The sequence below is a fragment of the Peromyscus eremicus genome, chromosome 23, assembly GCF_949786415.1.
Source record: "Peromyscus eremicus chromosome 23, PerEre_H2_v1, whole genome shotgun sequence".
In the NCBI taxonomy this organism is placed as follows: Eukaryota; Metazoa; Chordata; class Mammalia; order Rodentia; family Cricetidae; genus Peromyscus; species Peromyscus eremicus.
This window is the reverse complement of record NC_081438.1, coordinates 5,187,482-5,209,045: the sequence shown is the minus strand read 5'-3', so window position 1 is coordinate 5,209,045 and position 21,564 is coordinate 5,187,482. Positions and strand designations below refer to the sequence as shown.

The 21,564-nt window shown below is 45.8% G+C and overlaps 1 protein-coding gene across 1 annotated transcript in view; it reads left to right on the top strand.

Moving 5' to 3' along the window:
* The first annotated feature begins 3,853 nt into the window (after positions 1-3,853).
* Rnf10 (ring finger protein 10) overlaps positions 3,854-21,564 on the top strand; it is a 33,988-nt gene continuing 16,277 nt past the window's right edge. The window contains exons 1-2 of the mRNA XM_059249836.1: positions 3,854-4,131; positions 17,279-17,475. Of these exons, the coding sequence (XP_059105819.1) occupies positions 3,975-4,131; positions 17,279-17,475 (354 nt within the window). The 5' untranslated portion in view covers positions 3,854-3,974. The remainder of the gene's footprint in view (positions 4,132-17,278; positions 17,476-21,564) is intronic.

The following is a 21,564-nucleotide window of genomic DNA, read 5'->3' as shown; positions in this document are numbered from 1 at the left end:
GAATTCTCGTGTCTTTGTTATATGAAATAAAGTTTCATCACAGAATTTTAGTACTCCCGGCGTATCTAGTTATATGTAAGAGTGGACCTTAGGATTTGGGGCTGTTCCTTCTGGACATCACATTACATTTTCCAACCGAGGCTGTAGTGTGTGAGTGTGTGTGCGTGTGTGTGTGTGTGTGTGTGTGTGTGTGTGTGTGTGTGTGTACGTGATGGTGAAGCTCTGTAATCCCAGATACTTCACGGGATGCTGAGGTAGAAGAATCCCAAATTCAAGTTTAGTGTTGACAACTCAGTGAGACTCTGTCTCAAAATAAAGAGCAGAAAAAGATTGAGGTAAAGTAATGCCTAGCATGTCCAAGGCTCTAAGTTCAATATCTGTCTCAAAATTAAAAACAAGAAAAAGATTGAGGTAAAGTAATGCCTAGCATGTCCAAGGCTCTAAGTTCAATACCCAGAATCCTTTGCCACATTCAAACAAAAGAGCAAAGCCAAACAAAAACTGGGAGATCATTGTTTGAAAGGCCAAGGCAGGAATATCAAGAGGTCAAACAGGCTGTGGCGTTGCACATCTTTGATCTCAGCATTCCAGAGGCAGAGGCAGGAGGATCCTTGTAAGTTGAGATAAGAGGCCAGCCTTATCTACAGAGCGATTTACAGACTCGGGACATGATGACAAAAAGGAGCTGATGGAGGGCATTTCAGAGGGAGAGGGAAAGGTTAATTTTTATTTTATGTGTATTAATATTTGGCCTGCATGTATTTAAGTGTCTTCCACTAGTGTCTGGTACTCTCAGAGGCCAGAAGGGGACGGGGCACCCGACACTTGAAACTGGAACTAGGGGATGGTTGCCAGCCACCCAGTGTGGATGCTGGTAACCAAATCCCATCTGCAAATGCTCTTAACCACTGAGCCATCTCTCCAGCCCCATTACAGGAGACTCTTTCTAAACAATACTTGTAGGCCAGTGAAATGGCTTAGAGCATAAAAGTGCTCCCTGCCAAGGCTGACAATCTGAATTCTATCACAGTAGGAGAGAACTGACTCCCACAAGTTGTCCTCTTATTGTACATGTGAACCATGGCACATGTCCCCATAGTCGCGTTCACACACACACAAAACATACATACATAAATAAATGCAACCATCTTTAAAAACCTCTTTCCTAGCAATGGTGGTATATACCTTTAATTCTAGCACTCAAGAGACACAAGCAGGTGGGTGTTTGTGATTTTGAGGCCAGGCTGGTTTATATAGAGAGTTCCAGGTCAGCTAGGACCACAAAGTGAGACCCTGTCTCAAACAAACAAACAAACAAAGTCTAGGAGTCTGGTGAGATAGCTCAGGCTGGTGAGGTAACTCAACAATTAGGAGGACTAGCTGTTCTTCTAGAGGACCTGGGTTCGATTCCCAGCACCACAGGGTGCTGTAGCTCCAGTGCCAGGAGATCCAATGCCCTCTTCTGGCCTCTAAAGGCACTGCATGCACATGGTGCACAGACACACAAGCTGGTAAAATACCTATACACATCAAAACGAAACAACAAACAAAAAACTGAAAATTATACTCTTACTGGTCTGCATTCCGCTTTAAACTGTGATTCATTTCGTACTATATAATATCTCAATACTATATGATAATAAGGAACCAGAGAGTTTCAAATTAGAGTCTAATTCTTCTTTTTTTTTTTTTTTTTTTTTTTTTTTTTTTTTTTTCTGAGACAGGGTTTCTCTGTGTAGCTTTGAGCCTTTCCTGGAACTCACTTGGTAGCCCAGGCTGGCCTCGAACTCACAGAGATCCACCTGGCTCTGCCTCCCGAGTGCTGGGATTAAAGGCGTGCGCCACCACCGCCCGGCCTTTTTTTTTTTTTTTTTTTGTCACAGGGTCTTACCATGTATCCCTGGCTGGCCTGAAACTTAGAGAGCGCTATCTGCCTCTGCCTCAAGATGTATTTTTACTACTTATACATTGTGTGTGTGTGTGTGTGTGTGTGTGTGTGTATGTGTGTGTGTGTGTGTGTGTGCATGTACCTGTGTGTGGGTCTGTGCACATGAGTGCAGGTGCCTCTACAGACTAGAAGAAGGCATTGGGACCCCTGGAGCTGGAGTCCCAGGGGGCTGTGAGCTAACCCAATAGAACTCAACAGAACTCAGATCCTCTGAAGAACAGTACAGTCTCTTAGCCACTGAGCCATCTCTCCAGCCTCTGATCCATGCGGTGTTATTCTCCCCGCCATGATACTGGGGTTCAAACTCAGAGCTTTGCCCATGCAGGTACCCTCCCACTAAGCTGTACGGTCTTTCTCTCTTGTATGAGACATGGTCTCGCTATGTAACACAGGCTAGCCTTACATTCTTTGTTGCCTGTTTTGGTTTCTTGAGTATTAGGACTACAGGCAATCTGGCTGTCACTCATACACCATTGCTAAAATTCCACTCATCAGCTGATCGAGAAGCTCCGAGGTAGAAAACCTGATTGAGGGGCTGGAGTGATGGCTCAGTGGTTAAGAGCACCAACTGCTCTACCAGAGGACCCGGGTTCAATTCCCAGCACCCACATGGCAGCTAATAACTGTCTGTAACTCCAAGATCTGACACCCTCACACAGACATACATGCAGGTAAAACAATAATGCACATAAAATAAAGATAAATTGTTAAAAGAAAGAAAGAAAACCTGATTGAGTGTGTGGGGCCCTGGATTTGATCCCTAACACCATTAAAGAAAAAATGGTGTTCTGTGTGTTACGTGTCCTCCACCTGGCACCAAGAAGTCCTTCTGTGCCCCTCCACCTGTTCTCACTCAACTGTATTACGTTGTTTCTTTCTTACTGATTTTTACATCTGAATGCGGCATGCGTACATTATGAATGTTTTTACACACATGCACGTCTGTATGGGGTTCTGAGGCCGGCGTTGGGTGTCTCCCTCCATGACTCTCCATATTCTTTGCTGAGTCAGGGTCTCTCGGTGGACTCACCACTTCAGCTAGTCTGGCTAACCAGTTTGCTCTGGGGATTTCTCTGCCTCCTGTGCACTGGAGTTGCAGGCCGGCCATCACACTCCACTTGGCTTTTTAGAAATGTTTGTGTATGGGTGTTTTACCTGTATGTATATCTGTGCACCATGTGTTTGTTTGGTACCAGACAGACACCCATACACCTTAAAAGAAAAAAAAAAAAAAAAAAAAAAAAGATCCCAGTCTTTGGGAGGCAGAGGCAGGAAAATCTGTGGATTTGAAGCCAGCCTGGTCCACATAATGAGTTCTGGTTCAGTTTGGGCTACCTAGTGAAACACTGTCTTAAAAAGAAGGAGGAAGTGAGGGAAGAAAAAAAAAAGGAAAGAGAGAAAAAGCATTGTTAAGAACAAGTCTTGCAGCGGTCCCGCCCCTAGGATATGGGAGGGAACCATTACTGGACCCGGATGTTGGCGAAAACTACACTTCCCAGAATGCATCACGCCCACTCGGCGACTATATAAATAGTCCATCCGGGTTCTTGGAGATGCTGTTTGGCGACTCGTCGCCATTCCCGGAGCAGCTCGGCCTCGGCCCAGAGGCGAGTGTCGGTCGCTGTGTCGGAGACCCCGGTCCCCGGCACCGAGACAGCCAGCTCTCTCTCCTGCCCCGCGGCGGGAGAGCGTGTCCGGCCGGCCGGCGGGGCTCGCGACCCTCCTGCACCTCCCCTTCCCCCGCAGCCTCCGCCCCGCCAGGCCCGGCCCGGACCTCCGAGCCCCGGCCTCCTCCTCCTCCTCCTTCTCCTCCTCTCCGGTCACCGCCGCCCCTGGGCCCAAAGCCCCACCTGTCGCTTCTCCTTCCATTTTGAGAAGCTGAAGAAGGAAACAAGGAAAAATGTCGCCATGAAGGCCGAGAACCGCTGCCGCCGCCGACCCCCGCCGGCCCTGAACGCCATGAGCCTGGGTCCCCGCCGCGCCCGCTCCGCTCCGACCGCCGTCGCCGCCGCCGAGGCCCCCTTTGATGCCGCAGAGCTCCCCCAGCGCCGCCGCCACCGCCTCCGACATGGACAAGAACAGCGGCTCCAACAGCTCCTCCGCCTCCTCGGGCAGCAGCAAAGGGCAGCAGCCGCCCCGCTCCGCCTCGGCGGGGCCGGCCGGCGAGTCTAAACCCAAGAGCGGTAAGAGCCGGCGGAGGTCGGGTCTGCGGGGTCACTTGGGGACAAACGACCCTCCCTCCCTCTCTCCCTTTGCCCCGACGCCCAGTATTGACGATTAAGCTGATCTGCGCCGCGTGGTTAATTTGGGCCCTTGCATTCATATTCAAAACAGCTGGTTGAAGCAGGCGCTATTCTTAGCCCCATTTCGCAGATGTGGAATCTGAGATTGGGAAAGGGTTAAGGTCATCCAGGTAACGAGTACCTCACAGCAGGCCTTAAGACCTGGTTTGTGTGACTCATCAGTCCACGCTCTAAAACCACTGAGTTTATGTTGGTTTAGCATTTGGGTGGCATTCAAATTTAAATAAGAGAGGGTGAGGCCCGAGGATTTGCAGACTTAAATCTGGCACCAGATCTGTTCAAGAGGACTCCTCTTGGAATGGCGTTGTCTAATGTGAGGGTAAAGCATGCAGAGTCTGCATTTAGTCTTTTAAAAAAGGTCCGCTCCTTTTTAGTTTGCCTTACCTGTAAAAGAGGAGGTGATACACTATTAAGTAAATCAGCTAAGTGCTTAGAGTGCTTGGCAACTACTTGCACCAAAAATATTGTACCTGTGTGTGTGTGATAGGTTATAGGTGTTTTGCTTTCGTGGGGGAAGATGTCATGTGTGTAGTCGTGCTTAGTATTAACATAGCATAATGATAAGTTACTGATCATGCTCTTCAAGTCCTGGGCTGAGCTTGTTACCACTATTCTAATCTTTTATTCTGTCTAGCAAGGCGGAGTGTTCCTTTTGAGAGAATAAACTGAGACTGTGTAGGTTCTTAGGAATTGGCAGGATCCCTAGTCTGGCTTTCTCCATCTTGTTTCAGAGCTATGTACAAATCCCTGTTCTCTTTTGTATTTTCATCATACTGGTTATAATAGCACGTGGGGTTTTGTTTGTTGTCTTTGAGATTTGAATTTAATTACAGTGTTTCTCCTTCCCTTTGCTCCCCTCAAACCTTCCCATATAACCCGCCCCCACCTCCTTCAAATTCATGGCCTCTTTTCATTAATAGTTTTTGCATGCATATGTGTATTTGTGTGTGTGTGTGTGTGTGTAGGCCTCACCCTACACAAAGAGCTACAGGCAGTTTAGTAAAGCTAGGAGTGGGCGAGGTGATCTTCCCCAGGGGAGAGCACACCAATTGGTTGTCAGTGACAAAACGATCAGCCCCGGAAAACATAAGTGCAAAGTAACAGTGGTTTTTTTTTTTCTGTGTGTGTGTGTGTGTGTGTGTGTGTGTGTGTGTGTGTGAGAGAGAGAGAGAGAGAGAGAGAGAGAGAGAGAGAGAGAGAGAGAGAGAGAGAGAGAAGGGGACCTTTGGAGATAACTGCCTAAGATTCAAAAAGCTGTGAGGCTAGTTTAATCATAGGCTGGAGGTGTGGGTCAGTGGTAAAGCACCTGCCTAGAGTGTGCAAGGCCCTGGGTTTGATCCTTACCTCCCCCCATTTATTAAATTAAAAGGAAGACCATTAAAGACACATACACACACACACCCCGAATTTGTAAGGCTTGCTGACTTGAGAGTTCATCTGCAGGTGTGACAGACTCCTTCACCAGGTATACCTGAGGACTTGTAGAAATTGCCTGTGGAGACCCGTTGTCACTGTGATAGACCAATGCTTTAATATCTAAGCAGGAGTTAGTGGAACTTGAAGGCCAAGTTAGGAATTAAGTAAACTAATTTTGCACATGTGTAGTTTTATCATAAATCTTTCCTCTTGGTTGTTGTTAGAATTGGTTTAGAGAGCTCTGAGTATTTCTCAAATTGATGACCTTAGCTTTGCACCCTGCTTGTAGATGTAATGTCTTTGGTTCTCTAAGAATTCTAAACTCATTTTTTAGGGCCCTGTTTGAGTCACTAGAATACATTCATGCATGAGTCAGCTGTAAGAAATGCTTTATTTATTGTTTAGTGAGCAGTAGGCCAAAGCTACCAGACAAACAGAGGGTGGGAAAGAGGTTCACTGCTGTGCATGGGGAAAGAGGGAGCGAACTCCACGCTCTCCCACACAAATACATCATGCACACACATGATTATGATACATTTTTTAAAGTTAAAAAGCTAGAGAGCTGATGTGTTTAAGGTATTTTACCACATTGTTGACTTTGACAGTAGTTCCTGTAGAGTAGAATGTTGGAATTACCAACAGTGTGGTACCCAGTGGTGATGTAGCTTGACCAAAACAAATAACTGTCAGTGTTAACATTTCAGGCAGAATTGTGGGTGATGAACGGTAGTTGTCCAGGACATTCTGACTTGGTCCTTTTTTTAAAGTTGGCCTAACTAAGTAGGCCAGGAACTGCTTGAGGGCCTCCCAGGTGCTGCTGGTGTCATTCTGGTTCCTTAGTGGTTAAATACTTTATATGAAACACTTGTTAACTAAGATTTAACTTAGTTAACTGAATGTAGTGGCTCACGCCTGAAATTCCAGCGCTCAGTTGATGGAGAAGGACCTCCTTCAATTCAAGCCAGTCTGGGCCTCACACGGAGTCCAGGGTGCCTGGGCTACAGAGTAAGACTGTTTCTAGCATCAACAGTTTATTTATTTAGCCCTGGCTATCTGGAACTTACTCAGTAAACCGGGCTGGTCTTGAACTCAAGGACCTACCCCAAAACTCTTGTTTGTTTGAGACAGGGTCTCACTGAGTAGCCTTGACTGGTCTCACACCAGTCAAGAGATCTACCTGTCTCTTTCTCAGAGGTGCTGGTATTAAAGGCATATGAGTCACCATACTTGCCTAACTCTTTGTTTTAGTCTGGGTCATACTGTACAGCCTCTATCTCATGTATGAGAGGGACATGTATTTATTTACTGGACTCAGAGATCCACTTGCCTCTGCTCAGCTTTTTTCTTTTCTAAAATACGGATTCCAGGGATTAAACTCAGGTCCTCAGGCATGGTCAAGTGGGTACCTTTAACCACCGAGCTGCCTTACTGGCCTTATTCTATAAAAATTTTTTTCCCTACATGTATTTATTTGGGATAGGTGGTTAGAATTGGTGGCAAGCACCTTGACCAGCTGGAATTAAAGGCTGGCCCTAGTTTTGATGCCCAGAAACATAAACAAAAAAAAAAAAAAACAACAAAAAAAAAACAACTAATAAAAGCAACCACAAAAATGTGAGTGAAGCAGAGAGCTCAGTGGCTACTCACTGCTCCTACAGAAGACTTGGGTTTGGTTCTCATTCCTACAGTGTTCTGGCCTCTACAGTGACAAACCTCATGTGGTGTGCAGCCATGCATGCAAGCAAAACACCCACGTACACATAAGAATTAGTAAGTCAGGCAGTGCTACCTTTAATCCCAGCACTCAGGAGGCAGAGGCAGGCAGATCTCTGAGTTCTAGGCCAGTCTTGTCTGCAGAGTAAGTTCTGGGACAGCCAGGGCTACACAGAGAAGCCCTGTCTCAAAAAACCAGACAGACAATGCAAACTGTAAATGAAGCTGAGTGTGGTGGGTACAGCCTGTAATCCCGGCACTCACTGGCCGAAGCACCATAAGTTTGGTGCCACACTAGGCTAATGAGAAGTTTCAGGGCAGCCCGGTTATGTGGTAAGTCCTTTCCCCAAGCGAAGTGAGAACACTGGCTGAGAGAGCTGCTGCGGAAGCCAGTGTTAGAACTGATGCAGTGACTTGGAGATGTGCACGGACCAGAGGGTAGTTTTAGGGGTATCTCAGAGGCTGACTCACTGTTGAAAGGACCTCTTGAATGTCAGAGCCCTGGCTTGGAGTGAGAAGCATGGAATGAAAGGTACAGTTTCACTTTGTTTTGCCAGTGCAAAAAAAAAGAAAAAAAAAAAAACCCACAAAACTTACTTGGTTTCTATAGGCAGTCTCATGTCTCTAAAACCAAATCCCATTCTGCCTTGAACTCTGATCCTCCTGCCTCCACCTTCCAAGAGCTGGGACTTAGGTGGGCATCACCACTGCTGGCTTAGTTTTTTCAGTATTTAGTTCCTTTTTTTCCTCTCTCTCCCTCTGGTATCTATAAGCTGTGTAAGTTGTAAAGTGGTCATTTGCTTTCTAACTACATGAATGTACTTGTTATGTTTTCCTGTGTTCCTGTGGCTATCTTACTTTGGCTCTTCACTGGTATGCTTTTGACTACCAGGACCCTGCTCCTTGGTCTTTCTGTTACAGCCTTGGCCTTGGCTAATTGCTTCATATACTTACAGAACATCCCTTTTCTGGCTATATTTCTACCACTTTATTCCAGTAGGACTAAGACTGTTGTTAGAACAGTTTACCAGCGACTGTCCCAACAGTACAGCCCACAGGAGAGAGGAAGTTTAGGGAACAGGGAAGCCATATAGAAAGCAAAAACTTAGAGATTAGAGAGGTCAGAGATTTATAGGCAGACCTTAGGCCCTGTCCAGGAACCCTGCTCTTGTTCCTCCCCCTTAAGCGGAAGGTGCTGCTGTGGAGGTTAAGGGAAGGTCAGGCATTATGAAGCAGTTATTTTGAGGTTGGTAGTGTGAAACACTGTCCTGACTGACATTCTTCCTGTTACCTGGGATCAGAAGCTAGGTTACTAGGTAATCTGACTTGACTGTCTGCCCCCTCACAGCTGGGGTGGAAGGTGTGAGGACACCCAGCCTGTTGTGTGGTACTGGCATCTGAACTCCAGGACTCTGAACCTCCCAAGCCATCTCTTCAGCCTCCAGTGGGTGCTATTAATGAGAATAATTGTGTCTATTATTAGTATAGCAGCAGGCTTTTCTAATCAGAGCAACTATGTGCCACTACTGTAGAAAACAATGTTTTAGATGGTGTTCCTCTATTTTTAGAACTCTCTGAGGAAGTAGGGTACAGTATCAGCTGTTTATATACATAAAAGATGAAGCGTTGAAAGAGTTGCCATAATAGCAGGTAGCTGGCTGGCTGGCTGGCACGTGCCAAGTTCGGATACTGATATTGCTCTCTTTCCATTCAGAACTTCTCATTTCAGTGGGATCTGATTGGTTGTTAGTTGAGTGTGTAACTAAGGCCACATGTTGCTCCTCTGGCGATGCTTGTCAACCACTGTGGATGATGATGGATAAGCAACGTGCTCACAATTACAGCATGAACCAGCAGCAGAAACTTCCTGGCTGTTCTGACCTAGGCTGTGCCACCTCTTAGAATTAGACCTAGAAATGTTGCTGATTTTAAGCATCTGTGAATCTGGATTAAAATTTTAAGTCTCTCCTTTGTTGATTCTGAGATCTTAGGTTCTGAATTTACTCCATCTAATAGTTTTGTCAGGGATATGTCTTGACAGTTCTCAGCTCCAGCTGTGTGTCAGACTCCTGGAGACCTTTACCCAAGGAAGGATGTGGGTCTTTGCCTTCCACTGTCTTCAGCGCCTCTGCCCCCTCCCCCGAGTCTTGTTATTTCACCTCCTGAAGGCCAGGATTAAGGGTGCGAGCTGCCTTGCCTGACCTTTTCTGATTCTCTTAAGTCTACTTTGGGCCCCTTGGATCCTGGGTATTCTTTTATTCGTTTTCATTTTATTCATTTTCATTTTATTATTTACTTTCAATTATTTTGGTGGGGTTTTTTTGGTTTTTGGTTTTTGGGTTTTGTTTTTTTGTTTTGTTTTGTTTTTTGTTTTTTCCAGACAGGATTTCTCTGTGTAGTTTTGGTGCCTGTCCTGGATCTCGCTCATAGACCAGGCTGGCCTCGAACTCACTGAGATCTGGCTCTGCCTCCTGAGTGCTGGGATTAAAGGAGTGCGCCACCACTGCACGGCTATTTTGGGTTTTGTTTTGTTTTGTTTTGTTTTGTTTTTTTGAGACAGGGTCTCTCTACATAGCCCAGGATGACCTGGAACTCACTATTTATACCAGGCTGGCTTCAAACTCACAGAAGTCCGCCTGCCTGTCTCTTCTGAGCTAGGATTAAAGTCATGTGCTTCCACACCCGGCTCCTTGTTTATTTTTAAAGGTGTGTGCATGTGTGTGATGTGAGTGCAATGTCCTCAGAGGCCAGAAGAGGATATTATATTGCTTGAAGCTGGAGTTAGAGATGGTTTTGAGCTACCCAATGTTGCTAGGAATAGAACTTGGGTCCTCTGGAAAAAGAGCACCAGGGAGTCTTAACTACTGAGCCATCTCTAGCCTTCTTGTGTATGTATGTGTGTATGTATGTATGTTTGTATGTTTGTATGTATGTATGTTTGTATGTATGTATGTATGTTTGTATGTATGTATGTTTGTATGTATGTATGTATGTATTTGTTTTTTTGAGACAGGGTTTCTCTGTGTAGCTTTGTGCCTTCCCTGGAACTCACTCTGTAGACCAGGCTGGCCTCGAACTCGCAGAAATCTGCCTGCCTCTGCCTCCCAAGTGCTCTGATTAAAAGCATGTGCTACCACCGCCTGGCTATATATTTACTTTTGACACTGGGTACTGAACCTAGAACTTTGTGCAGACTAGGCAAGGACTTGACTATTGAGTTACATCTCCAGCCCCCTTTAAAATTTTTTTGAGAGTTAACTGAGATTGGCTAAAACTGAGTTTGTAGCCAACCAAGCAGGCCTTGGACTTTTGACCTCCTGGCTGTAGCCTCCTGAGTAGCTGAGCTCACAGGCCTGTGCTGCCAGGCCCATCTTGCTTGGCCTCCCCCTCCTACCTCTCTTTCTTAATTTCTTAGAGTTGGCCTTATTGAATAGTTTAGGCTGGCCTTGAACTCTCGTCTCTATTGTCCTGCCCTTAGACTCCTGAGAACTGTAGTGCCTGGCAGCATTCATAGTTTTAAAACTCTCGAAGTGACCCTGATGTACAGCTGGAATTGGGAACCACCGTTCTGAGGTTTAAAACTTGACCAGAAAGCAAAATAACGAAAATGAAAAACAAAACAAAAAATGGAGGAGATAAAAAGTTTCTTCTAGGAACTTGACTTGTTTTCCAGACTCTGAAGTTGATCCTCTTGTTTGTTCTGAGAGAGGAGGGCAGTTAGTTCCTCCCTGAGCTGTTCACCAGAATGTCCTGGCAAGTTGTCTACAAAACATCTCAAAAATAGCACTGTGCGTTTTATCTCCGGGTCCCAGGCAGGACAGTACCATCAATCCTCAGCTACCTGTTGCCTGGGTTTAGAGATAAGAGCTGCTTTCTCACTTGAGATGTCTCCCTTCAGGCTTTGAGGTATTTGGAAGACAAGAGAAGGGAGTTGATTTGGGGACCTGAAATCATGAATCCTTATGTGGTCCGTTGTTGTAATCTGATTTAGAAATGAGCAGTTCACAGAGTGGTTTCTAAGTGTTAGGAAACTGTTTCCCTGAGAGTGTGGTAATCAATGAAGAAAGAAACAGCCTTACTGAGTGCCAGTTCATCTTAGGTCTTCTCAGGGTAGAATTTGGCTTCATTCAAATCTACGCAAATATGAGGTGTCTTTCTTAAGTAGGATCCCACCTCCTATTTTATGTTGTGCTGCAGATCAAACCTAGGGCCTAGTGCACACTGGGCAAACACTTCCATGCACTGCATGTGATGTGAACGTAGGTCTCCTGAAAGCAGCGGTTAAGAGTCATGCTCTGTCAGCCTCAGATAAGGAGGGTGAGGGGATATGTTTTCCTTCTTTGTTGGTGTGTGTGTGTGTTTTTTTTTGTTTTTTTGAGGCTGGAGAGAGGGCTTTGCAGTTAAGAGCATTGGATACTCTTCCAGAGGACCCAGGTTCAATTCCCAGCACCTACATGGCAGCTCATACCTGTTAGTAACTCCAGTTTCTGGCCTCCCTAGGCACCAGGCATACATGTGGTACACAGACGTGTTTGTTTTTGAGACGGTCTCATTCTGTCGTCTAGATTGGTTTTTGTGTCTGTCAGCCCTCTGCTTCTTGTGTGCCACAACAGGTGGTGGCCTAGGCTCTGATCTCTGCTGGGTACCCCTGGTGCTGCACGCGACAAGAACTGTTGCTAGCTGAAGAGGTCGAAGGGTCCTGTGCTTGCTGGACAAGTACTGTATCACTGCGCAGCCCCAATTCCAACTTTGACATTCTGGTTAATATCTGTAATTCAGGAGTGAACTTGGCTTGGCAGTTTCCTGTGATGACCTGGTCTGTCCTTCTGCTGCCGCCATCTCCTGTAACTCGGTACCCTGATTCCTTGGCTGCAGCTGCGTAGGTTTGGAGGGGCTGGTGTGTCTTTCATTCTCCCCATGAGATGTGCTGCTTTCAAAATTAGGATTTATGGGCTGGCAAGATGGCACCGTCGTAGGTAAGAGCGCTTACCACCAAGCCTGACCACCTGAGTTGGATCAATCCCTGGGACTAAATGGTAGAAGGAGAAAACCAACTTCTGCGACCTCCATGTGCACACTGTGGTACACACACACACACACACACACACACACACACACACACACACACACACACACGATAAATAAGTATAAATTAGGATTCATAGTTTTTTCTTAGATTTATCTAGCCTGGTGTACAATAAGCTTGTGATCTTATGTAGAAACAGTTTCTTTTAAGTTAAAAATTTACTCAGGTGGTAGCTGGATATGGTTGCTCATGCCTGTAGTTCCAGAAGGATTGCCTTGGGTTTGAGGCCAGCCTGAGGTACAGTATAGTGAATTCTAGGCTAGCTTAAACTATAGAGTGAGCTCTTGTTTCAGAAAACAAAACAAAAAAGTGCCCACCTCTTTTAAAAGAGTCATACTTTTGTACTGGAGTCAGAGTCTCTGAGAGCAAGTCAGAGTGCAGGAACATCCTAGAGCTCACCAGGCTGCTTGTGTGGACTAAGATTAATGTGGGCCTTCCCTGCAGATTCTTAAAGCACTCCCTCCATATTTATTTATTATTTTAAAAAAATATTCTAAACAGACAAACTACAGGTGTTTGCAAGAAAGAAAAACCTCATTATCAATAGCTGAATGTATTTTTTTTTTGCAGGATGTTTCTTTTTTTAAATTTATTTCTTAGGTATGTTTCTTTTAAGTGTGTATGTTGAGACAAGGTATCATACTCTAGCCCAGGCTGGCCTTGAACTTCTGATTCTCCATTTACCAAGTGCTGGAATTATAGACTAGTGCTAGGATTGCACATGTATATGCATTACCACATCCAGACCCCCTCTCCCCCCACACAGGGTTTCTCTGTGTAGCTCTGGCTGTCCTGGAACTTAATCTGTAGACCGGGCTGGCCTTGAACTCAGAGATTCACCTGCCTCTGTCTACCAAGTACTGGTATTAAAGGCGCGCACCACCACCACCCAGCTCAGTTATATATTTTTAAAGAACAATTTATTAATTTTTTTATTTTCTATTACGAGCTTTTTTATTTTTCCTACATGTATGTCTTTGAACTACATGTGTGTCTGGTGCTCAAGGGGGCCAGAGGAGGGTGCCAGATACTCTGGAACTGGAGTCACAGATGGTTCTGACCCCATGTGGGTGCTGGGAATTGAACCTGGGTCCAAAAGAGCAGACAGTGCTTTAGCCCCTGGCCATCTCTCCAGCCTCAAGTTATATATTTTCATATAAACAAAATGAAGTTCTGTTTGGAAGGGAGAGTCTAAGTCCTGAGCTTCTGAGGCTCATGCTGGAGTCCCTTGCCGTCCCCTTGGAGTCTGAGCATCCCTAGCATCAGTGGGGCTGAAGGGTCTGTGCCTACAGTCTCAGCTACTGGGAGCTCTGAGCCCAGACTCGGAGCTGGTCTGTGTGTGACTCTTTCAAGGAAGAAAGTTTCCACTTTTTTTTTTTTCTGAGTCAGGGTCTTTTTGGTTTTTCGAGACAGGGTTTCTCTATGTAGCTTTGGAATCTGTCCTGGAACTTGCTCTGTAGATCAGGCTGGCCTCAAACTCAAAACTCACAGAGATCCACCTGACTCTGCCTCCTGAGTGCTGGGATTAAAGGTGTGCACCACCACCACCCGGCAAGTCAGGGTCTTACTATGTAGCTATGTAGCCCTGGTTGGCATGGACCTGGTTATGTAGACTAGGTTGGCCTCCAGCTCAAAGATCTGCGTGCCTCTGCCTCTTCCTCCAGAGTGCCAGGACTAAAGAGGTGTGCAACCATGTGCAGCGAAGTTTTTCATTTCCTGTTTCAAGCCTATAAACTAGTGCCTGTACTTAATCAGATTTCCATACTGCAGTAGGATGACTGTGATTTGGGGACCTTTGTTTTTGTGAGGTAGTTGTGTGTGTGTGTGTGTGTGTGTGTGTGTGTGTGTGTGTGTGTGTTTTAATTTTACAATTTGATTTTTATCTATTTAGTTGTATATGGTTCTTTTTATCCCCCCCCCCCTTTTTTTTTGACAAGGTCTCACTGGCTATCCTCACAGAGATCCACCTGCCTCTGACTTCTGAGCACTGAGATTAAAGGTGCGTGCCATCATGCCTAGCCATGTGTGGGGGATAGGTAGATGGGCTCGGACACATGCAATGGGGAGCATGTGGAGGTCAGAAGACAGTTTACAGGAGGAGTTGGTTCTCTACTTCCTTTATATGAGTCCTGGGAGTTGAACTCAGGCCCTCAGACTTGGTGGCAGGCTTTAACATGCTGATCTGCCTCATCTGTTCAGTGTTTGTGGTTTTTAAATAAGTTTTCTTTTGCCTTTTTTTTGGTGAGTGTGCACATGTGTTTGTACATTCTCTCACCCTTGAATGCACATATGGAGGCCAGAGGTCAGTGTTGAGTATTGCTTCTACTTTATTTTTTTGTAGCTGTATCTCTCACTGAACCTGGGAGTTGCCTTTTTGGCCAAACTGGCTGTCCATCAAGCCTCTGAACTCCCCCTGCCGCTGCCTCTGCCTCCCCTCAAGCTAGAGTTCTGTGTTGGTGCATCTAGCTCTTAATGTGGGCACTGGGGTCCTCACGCAGAGCCTCATGCTTGCAAATGAACCACTTTATACTCAACTGAGCCTCTTGCCCCAGCCCCCCTATTTCGAGCTGGTAAACTGCCATGTGTTGTGTACTGACCCAGGTTTTTGTTAAACTCCATTAGTAATTTGTGGATCCTGGCAACAAAATTCCTCAAGTTCATTCTCTTGGTAAGAAAAGAAGAACAAGCCGGGCGGTGGTGGCTCACGCCTTTAATCCCAGCACTCGGGAGGCAGAGCCAGGCGGATCTCTGTGAGTTCGAGGCCAGCCTGGTCTACAGAGCGAGATCCAGGAAAGGCGCAAAGCTACACAGAGAAACCCTGTCTCAAAAAACCAAAAAAAAAAAAAAAAAAAAAAAAAAAAAAAAAAAAAAAAAAAAAAAAAAAAAGAAAAGAAGAACAAGGCAGCCAGGCTGAGTGGTGCATGCCTGTAATCCTAGCACTTGGGAGGTAGAGGCAGGAGAATGGACATTTTTAAAAAGATCTATTTTATATATCTGTGTGTACACCTGCACATCAGAAGAGGGCACCTGATCTCACTACAGATGGTTGTGAGCCACCATGTGGTTGCTGGGAATTGAACTCAGGATCTCTAGAAGAGTACCCAGTGCTCTTAACCTCTGAGCTATCTCTCCAGCTCGAGATTGGTCATTCTTACCTGTAGAGTGTGAGTTTGAGGCCAGCCTGGAGCTATGTGAGACACTGTCTCTAAAACAAATCAAGCAGGCTTTTTACCCAAAATATAGATGGTCAGCAGATGGACTGAAAAAGTATTATTGCTAATTAGAGAAATTAAGTTTAAAATCAGAAACTAAAAATCCAAATAAAGTAAAATCAGAAATCATTTGTCCTTGCATTTGGACAAAGTTCATTCAAGTTGCTATTATTATTAACAGGAATATAGTGAGCTTGACATTCTCTTGTATGGTGCTGTTAGGGTATAAATCAGTTGTCATTAATTTCTACAATGCAGCTTCAGGATGTGTAAAGGGCTTTCATGATTGTACTTTATAAGCTAATTTCACTTTGAAAATTTGACATGACCATATAGACCTCTTTATAAATAAACTAGCAGAAAATTGAACACTACTAAATGTATTGGTTATATCATGCTATAAGTTCACAACATGCAACTGTGTAGCCATTTACTGTGCTTTTGAAGAGTAGGTGACTTTTAAAAAAAAAATTATGTGCGTGTTTGCCTGTGGTCAGAAGAGGGCATCAGATCCCTCGGAACTGGATTTACAGACAGTTGTGAGCCACTGCGTGAGTTCCGGAACTGAACTTGGGCCCTCTGCAAGAGCCGCAAGTGTAGTTACCATTGACCCACCTCTCCAGACCCCAACTGTCTTTTGAGACATAGCCTTGTATAGCTCAGGCTGGCTTTGAACATCAGGTTCGTGCCTCTGCTTCCTAAGTGCTAGGGTTAGCAGGTGTGCCACAGCCCTTGGCTGCTTGTTCTGTTCTGTGCTTTTACGTGTGTGATGTGTACAAGTGAATAAGCTTGTTTGTATGTATGTGCACAGGTGTGAAGTTGATGTCAAGGGCCCTTCTTGATCACTCTCATTTTATAAATTACATTATTTGTTTATGGATTGAGGCAGGGCCTCTCTCGAATCTGGAACTTGCTGATTTCTGGTTTGTCTAGCTAACCAGCTTCTCCCTGGAATTACAGGCAGTTGTCATAGCTGGGGATCTGTCATAGCTGTCAGATCTGGGGATCTGACTCCATCTTGTGCTTTCAGTGACAGTACTTATTGACTACTTATTGAATCATCTCGTCAGCCCCTTTACAGTTTCTGATTCTTGGTCTAGGGAGCTGGCTCACTAAGACAACCTGGTGCCAAGCCTGATGACTCTTTTTTTCCAGAACCCATTCCCACAAGTTGTCCTTCTCACTCTACATGTGTGCTATGGCACCTGCATATAAACACATACACACATGCAAAATAAATAGTGTGTAATAAAAAAAATTTAATCCATGATTTCACTCTATCACTTTTCACCCAGGTTTTTGGATGATCCTCCTTCCTCAGCCTCCCAAATGCTTGATAGGTGTGAGCTGCCATGCCAAGCTGAAGACTAGGGATATATGAAACTGCTCATAAAGTAACAAAAGAAAAGTTTGTATAAGACGTGGCGAGTATAGAAAAAGAAGTCAGCATGGTGAGAGTGTGCCTGCAGTCTCAGGGTTTAGGGGGCTGAGGCAGGAGGAAAGTTGACTTCTAGGACTATAAACTTTGCTGGAAGATAGAAATCAGCCATGTGGGTGGAAAAACATAAAACTTACTATTACTATTTCTTTTTGCTTTCAGATGGAAAGAACTCAAATGGATCCAAGCGTTACAATCGCAAGCGTGAATCTTCCTACCCCAAAAATGAAAATTTTAGCAACCAGTCCCGTCGCTCCAATTCACAGAAAAGCAAAACTTTTAACAAGATGCCTCCTCAGAGGGGCGGTGGCAGCAGCAAACCCTTTAGCTCTTCTTCTAATGGTGGAAGACGAGATGAGGTATGGAACTGACGAGTGTCTTACAGAGCTTTGTTTATTTTGGTTCGGCTTTTCCCTCTGTAGCATTTCAGCACCTAGGGAAAGAGTGAGAGGCAGAGCAGGCATCCAAGCTGTCTGAGCAGCCAGGGGTTAGCCAGGCCTGGAACCTTGCCTCCTTCCCTCCCCTAGGGGCTTTGAACACCTTCTGTGGGGAGAGACTTCACTCATAGTCAGGGTGGAGAAATGACAGCAGGTGTGTATTGTACCTTTACGATCACTGTTGTGTTTTGTATACCCTTTGGAGTGCTTGAGTAATAAAATCACTGCAGTGATAGTGAGCTTGCAGGGTGAAAAGCTGATGTCCTTAGTCTCAGCACCTGTGTTTAGGAGTCCCTTAGGTTTGCTTTTGAGAGCAGAGACTGTTGACATGAAGGGCGTTGTAGTTGCTGGATTTAGGAAGCAGCGTAAGCACTAAGGGAGAAGACACTAGTTCAGCATCCTGTTGTGTGACTGTCCGTACAGTGTAGCCATTACAGAATAAGTATCTACAGACACAGTAGATGCACTTGCAAAAGGATTACTCCCTCCTCCTCGGGAACTGCGCCCAGAACACTGAGCAGTTGGAAGCACAGCATTCACCAGTATTCACTGTCTTTGTCCTTAGGGGCTAATCCTCTAGTCTGGCGTGTCAGTAACCAGTATGTTCTTTACCTGATGGTAAGTGTTATCAGATTAAACAGTGTCCACGGGAGAGTAAAAAGTGCTGGAGGAACTCTTGTCCATCCTGTGAGATACTTTAGTTTTTCCTCTTTATTTATTTTTTTGGAGAGGTCTCACTGTATGTATAGCACAGGCTGCTGGAGCGTCCTGGGTGCTGAGATCACAGGCCTGTGCCATCAGCCAGGCTGCAGAGGTAGATTCTGAGAGACATGTGAATGGCGCAAGGGAACACTGCTGGAGTTGAGAGCCGCAGGACCACATGGGAGCCCTGCAGAGTGCTGGGAGCAGGGCAGGCGCAAGCGCTGAGCCAGTGAGAGAAGCTCGTCACTCTGCTCAAGTCCTGCTGTTGAGTTAGACCAGGACTGGAAACTGGGAAGGCCGGTCAGTAGGTCACCGGCCTTGAGTCGTGTTGGTGGAACGATGACAAAAGTGTGTTTGGCCTAGAGTCAGGAGAGTGGGGGATGGGAAGAAGAAAGGGCGGTGTCTGCTCTAAAGGGAAGTAGAGAGGTGAGGTGGTGCTTGAACAGTGTGAGGGGAGCTGGACAGGAATGACTTAGCAGTAAAATCGCTCTACTCTTGCAGAAGGCTGTGGGTCAGCTCACAACCCCTGTAACTCCAGCTCCAGGGGATTGGAGTTGTCCTCTGGCTGCTAGACTCTGATGCACATACCCACACCTAGACACAAACATATACAAGTAGTTTTTAAGAATATTAACGAGATTTTGGTTATTTTGGTTGAGATAGGGTCTTACTGTATAGTCCTGGAGCTCTCTGTGTAGACCAGGCTGGCGTGAACTCACATAGATCCAACTACCTACTGGAATTCACCTACTTATTTCTTACTTACTTACTTACTTACTTACTTATTTATTTTGAGGTAGGGTCTCACTATGTAGCTCTGGCTGACCTGGAACTTGTATGTAGACTAGGCTAGCCTTAAACTTTCAGAGGTCTTGCCTGCTTCTTTCTCCTGAGTACTGGAATTACAGGCATGTACCACCACAACTGTCTTAATAAAACCTTTTGAAATACTAGAAAGTGTTGTGAGTGCGGGAGAGGCTTTATAGTTCGGGTAGGGAAGGAAGTACAGCGTCTCTCTCCTAATAGGTGGTTGATGAGAGGGAACGACAGCAGGGAAATGGAGTGTGACAGTGCCCTCGACGTGGTGATCTCTGGAAGAAGCCCAGGGTTGGCATGAGGAAGGGCTCTGCTGATTCAGCACAGTAACAAGAGGGCTGTGTGTTCTTAACTCATGGAGCTCGTTTTCTCCGTGTAAGATCTGAGAGTGGTTTGGGAACCTGAGAGGTGAAGGGGCTTGTCTGGAGGGTAGGAGGGATGGACTGAAGTGTAAGTGCACTGTGGCTGCCAGCAGTGTGAGGGGCTACTTCACTGAGACACCGGAGCTGCTGGGGTGGGTAGGGAGGCTAGCTGCTGAACATAGGAACTAAGCCAGATGTGGAAAGAGTTCGCGAGAGTGGACCATTGGTGCAGTGACGGGGTAGAGGTAGAGAATTGTTGGAATTACGCAGGTGTGGAAGCACATGCCTCTAATTCCACTCTATCTGGAGACAGACGGGGTGGACTGAGGTCTCTAACATGAGTTCCAAGCAAGTCAGGCTACATAATGAGAGCCTGTCTCAACCACAAACAAACAACCCCACAAACAAGAATTGTGAGCACAGTGGGTTCCTGGTTCAAGTGATGCTCAGGTATGACAGTGTGCTTGTCAGCAGCATGGTCTAAACTGTAGAGCACTGCTGTCCAATGGACAGCAAGCTGCAGGATGCAGTCCCAGCACTTGGGAGGCAGAGGTAAGAAGAGCATGGATCCAAGGTCAGCATCGGCTCTACAGTGAGACCATCTGAGATGCAACGCTTCTGCACACACACACCCCAAAAAGCCATGTGTTTTATATTCTCTCTCTCTCTCTCTCTCTCTCTCTCTCTCTCTCTCTCTCTCTGTGTGTGTGTGTGTGTGTGTGTGTGTGTATGAGTGTTTTGCCTGCATGTATGTCTGTGCACTATTTGCACCAGATACCAGAAAAAGCCAAAAGAGGGTGTCAGATCCTCTGGAATTGGAGTTATAATCTGTTTAAGATGCTGTGTGCTGGCTGGAAATTGAACCTCTGTAAGAGCAACAAGTGCTGTTCTTTGAGACAGGGTATCATGCTATAGCCTTGGCTGCCCAGAGGCTTTGTAGACCAGGAGCTCACCTTGAACTCAAATCTGCCTACCTCAGCCTACACAGTACTGGGACTAAAAGGTGTGCGCCACCACACCTGGCAATTACTGTTTTCTTTAGCAGTTCTGGGGCTGAAACGCAGGACCTTGTACGTGCTAGTCACTGTTTTACCACTGAGCTGTGTCTCAGCTTCAGCAACATGATTTTAAGGTTTCCAGTTGCCACATTATAAAGGTGGAAAGAGCCAGCCTGGTCTACAAAGCGAGTTCCGGGATAGCCAAGACTATTACACAGAGAAACCCTGTCTGGGGGTGAGGGGTAGGGGCAGTGGAAAGACAAGCTACAACAGACTTTTTCTTATAGGCCACCAGCCAGCCCCCAAATAATGATGCAGAGACTTACTAGTTTTGAAGCCTACCCTACCGTAGGCTCCTTTCTGGCTGGCTCTTTTTTAATTTAAATTAACCTGTTTCTCTTTGTCTACCTTTTTTTTTCCCTTCTGTATATCTTATTTCACTGCTGCTTACATCTGCCTACTGGTGGCTGCCTGGCTTCTGGCCCCAGGCCTGTCTCCTCCTCCTCCTCCTCCTCCTTCTCCTCCTCCCTAGATTTCTCCTCCTATTCTCTCTGCCCGCCAGCCTCGCCTATCCCTTTTCTGCCTAGCTATTGGCCATTCAGCTCAACCAATCTCTGAAACAAAGAGGGTGTTGGATCCTCTGGAACTGGAATTAATGGATGGTTGTGAACCACCACGTGGGTACTGGGAAGCAGACCCTATCTTCTGCAGAAGCACTTGTACTCCTTAGCACTGAGCTGCTGTCGTCTCTCTAGCCCCTAGAGTGTGGGGGTTTTGACGAGTACAGACTCTTAGTTCTAGGTTTGGTGCTTTGTGAAAAGAGAAACTGTCTAATTGTGTGCCACAGCTGGCTGGTTTGTTTTCTGGAGGTACTTTATAGTCCAGGCTGGCCTGGAACTAGCTGTGTAGCACAGGCTAGTTCCCAGCTCGCAGTGGTCTGCCTTCACCTCTTAAGTATTGCGATTATAGGCATGAACCACCATACTTGGCCACTGTATTTGTTTTGAAAGGTTAGAATGGTAGGGTTTTGATTTGTTTTTGTTTGTTTGTTTTGCTTCTTAAGTGCTAGCATTACAGGATTGAGCCACTCTTGTATGCCTGTATGCGCATGTGCAGCTTATTAAAAACCTTCA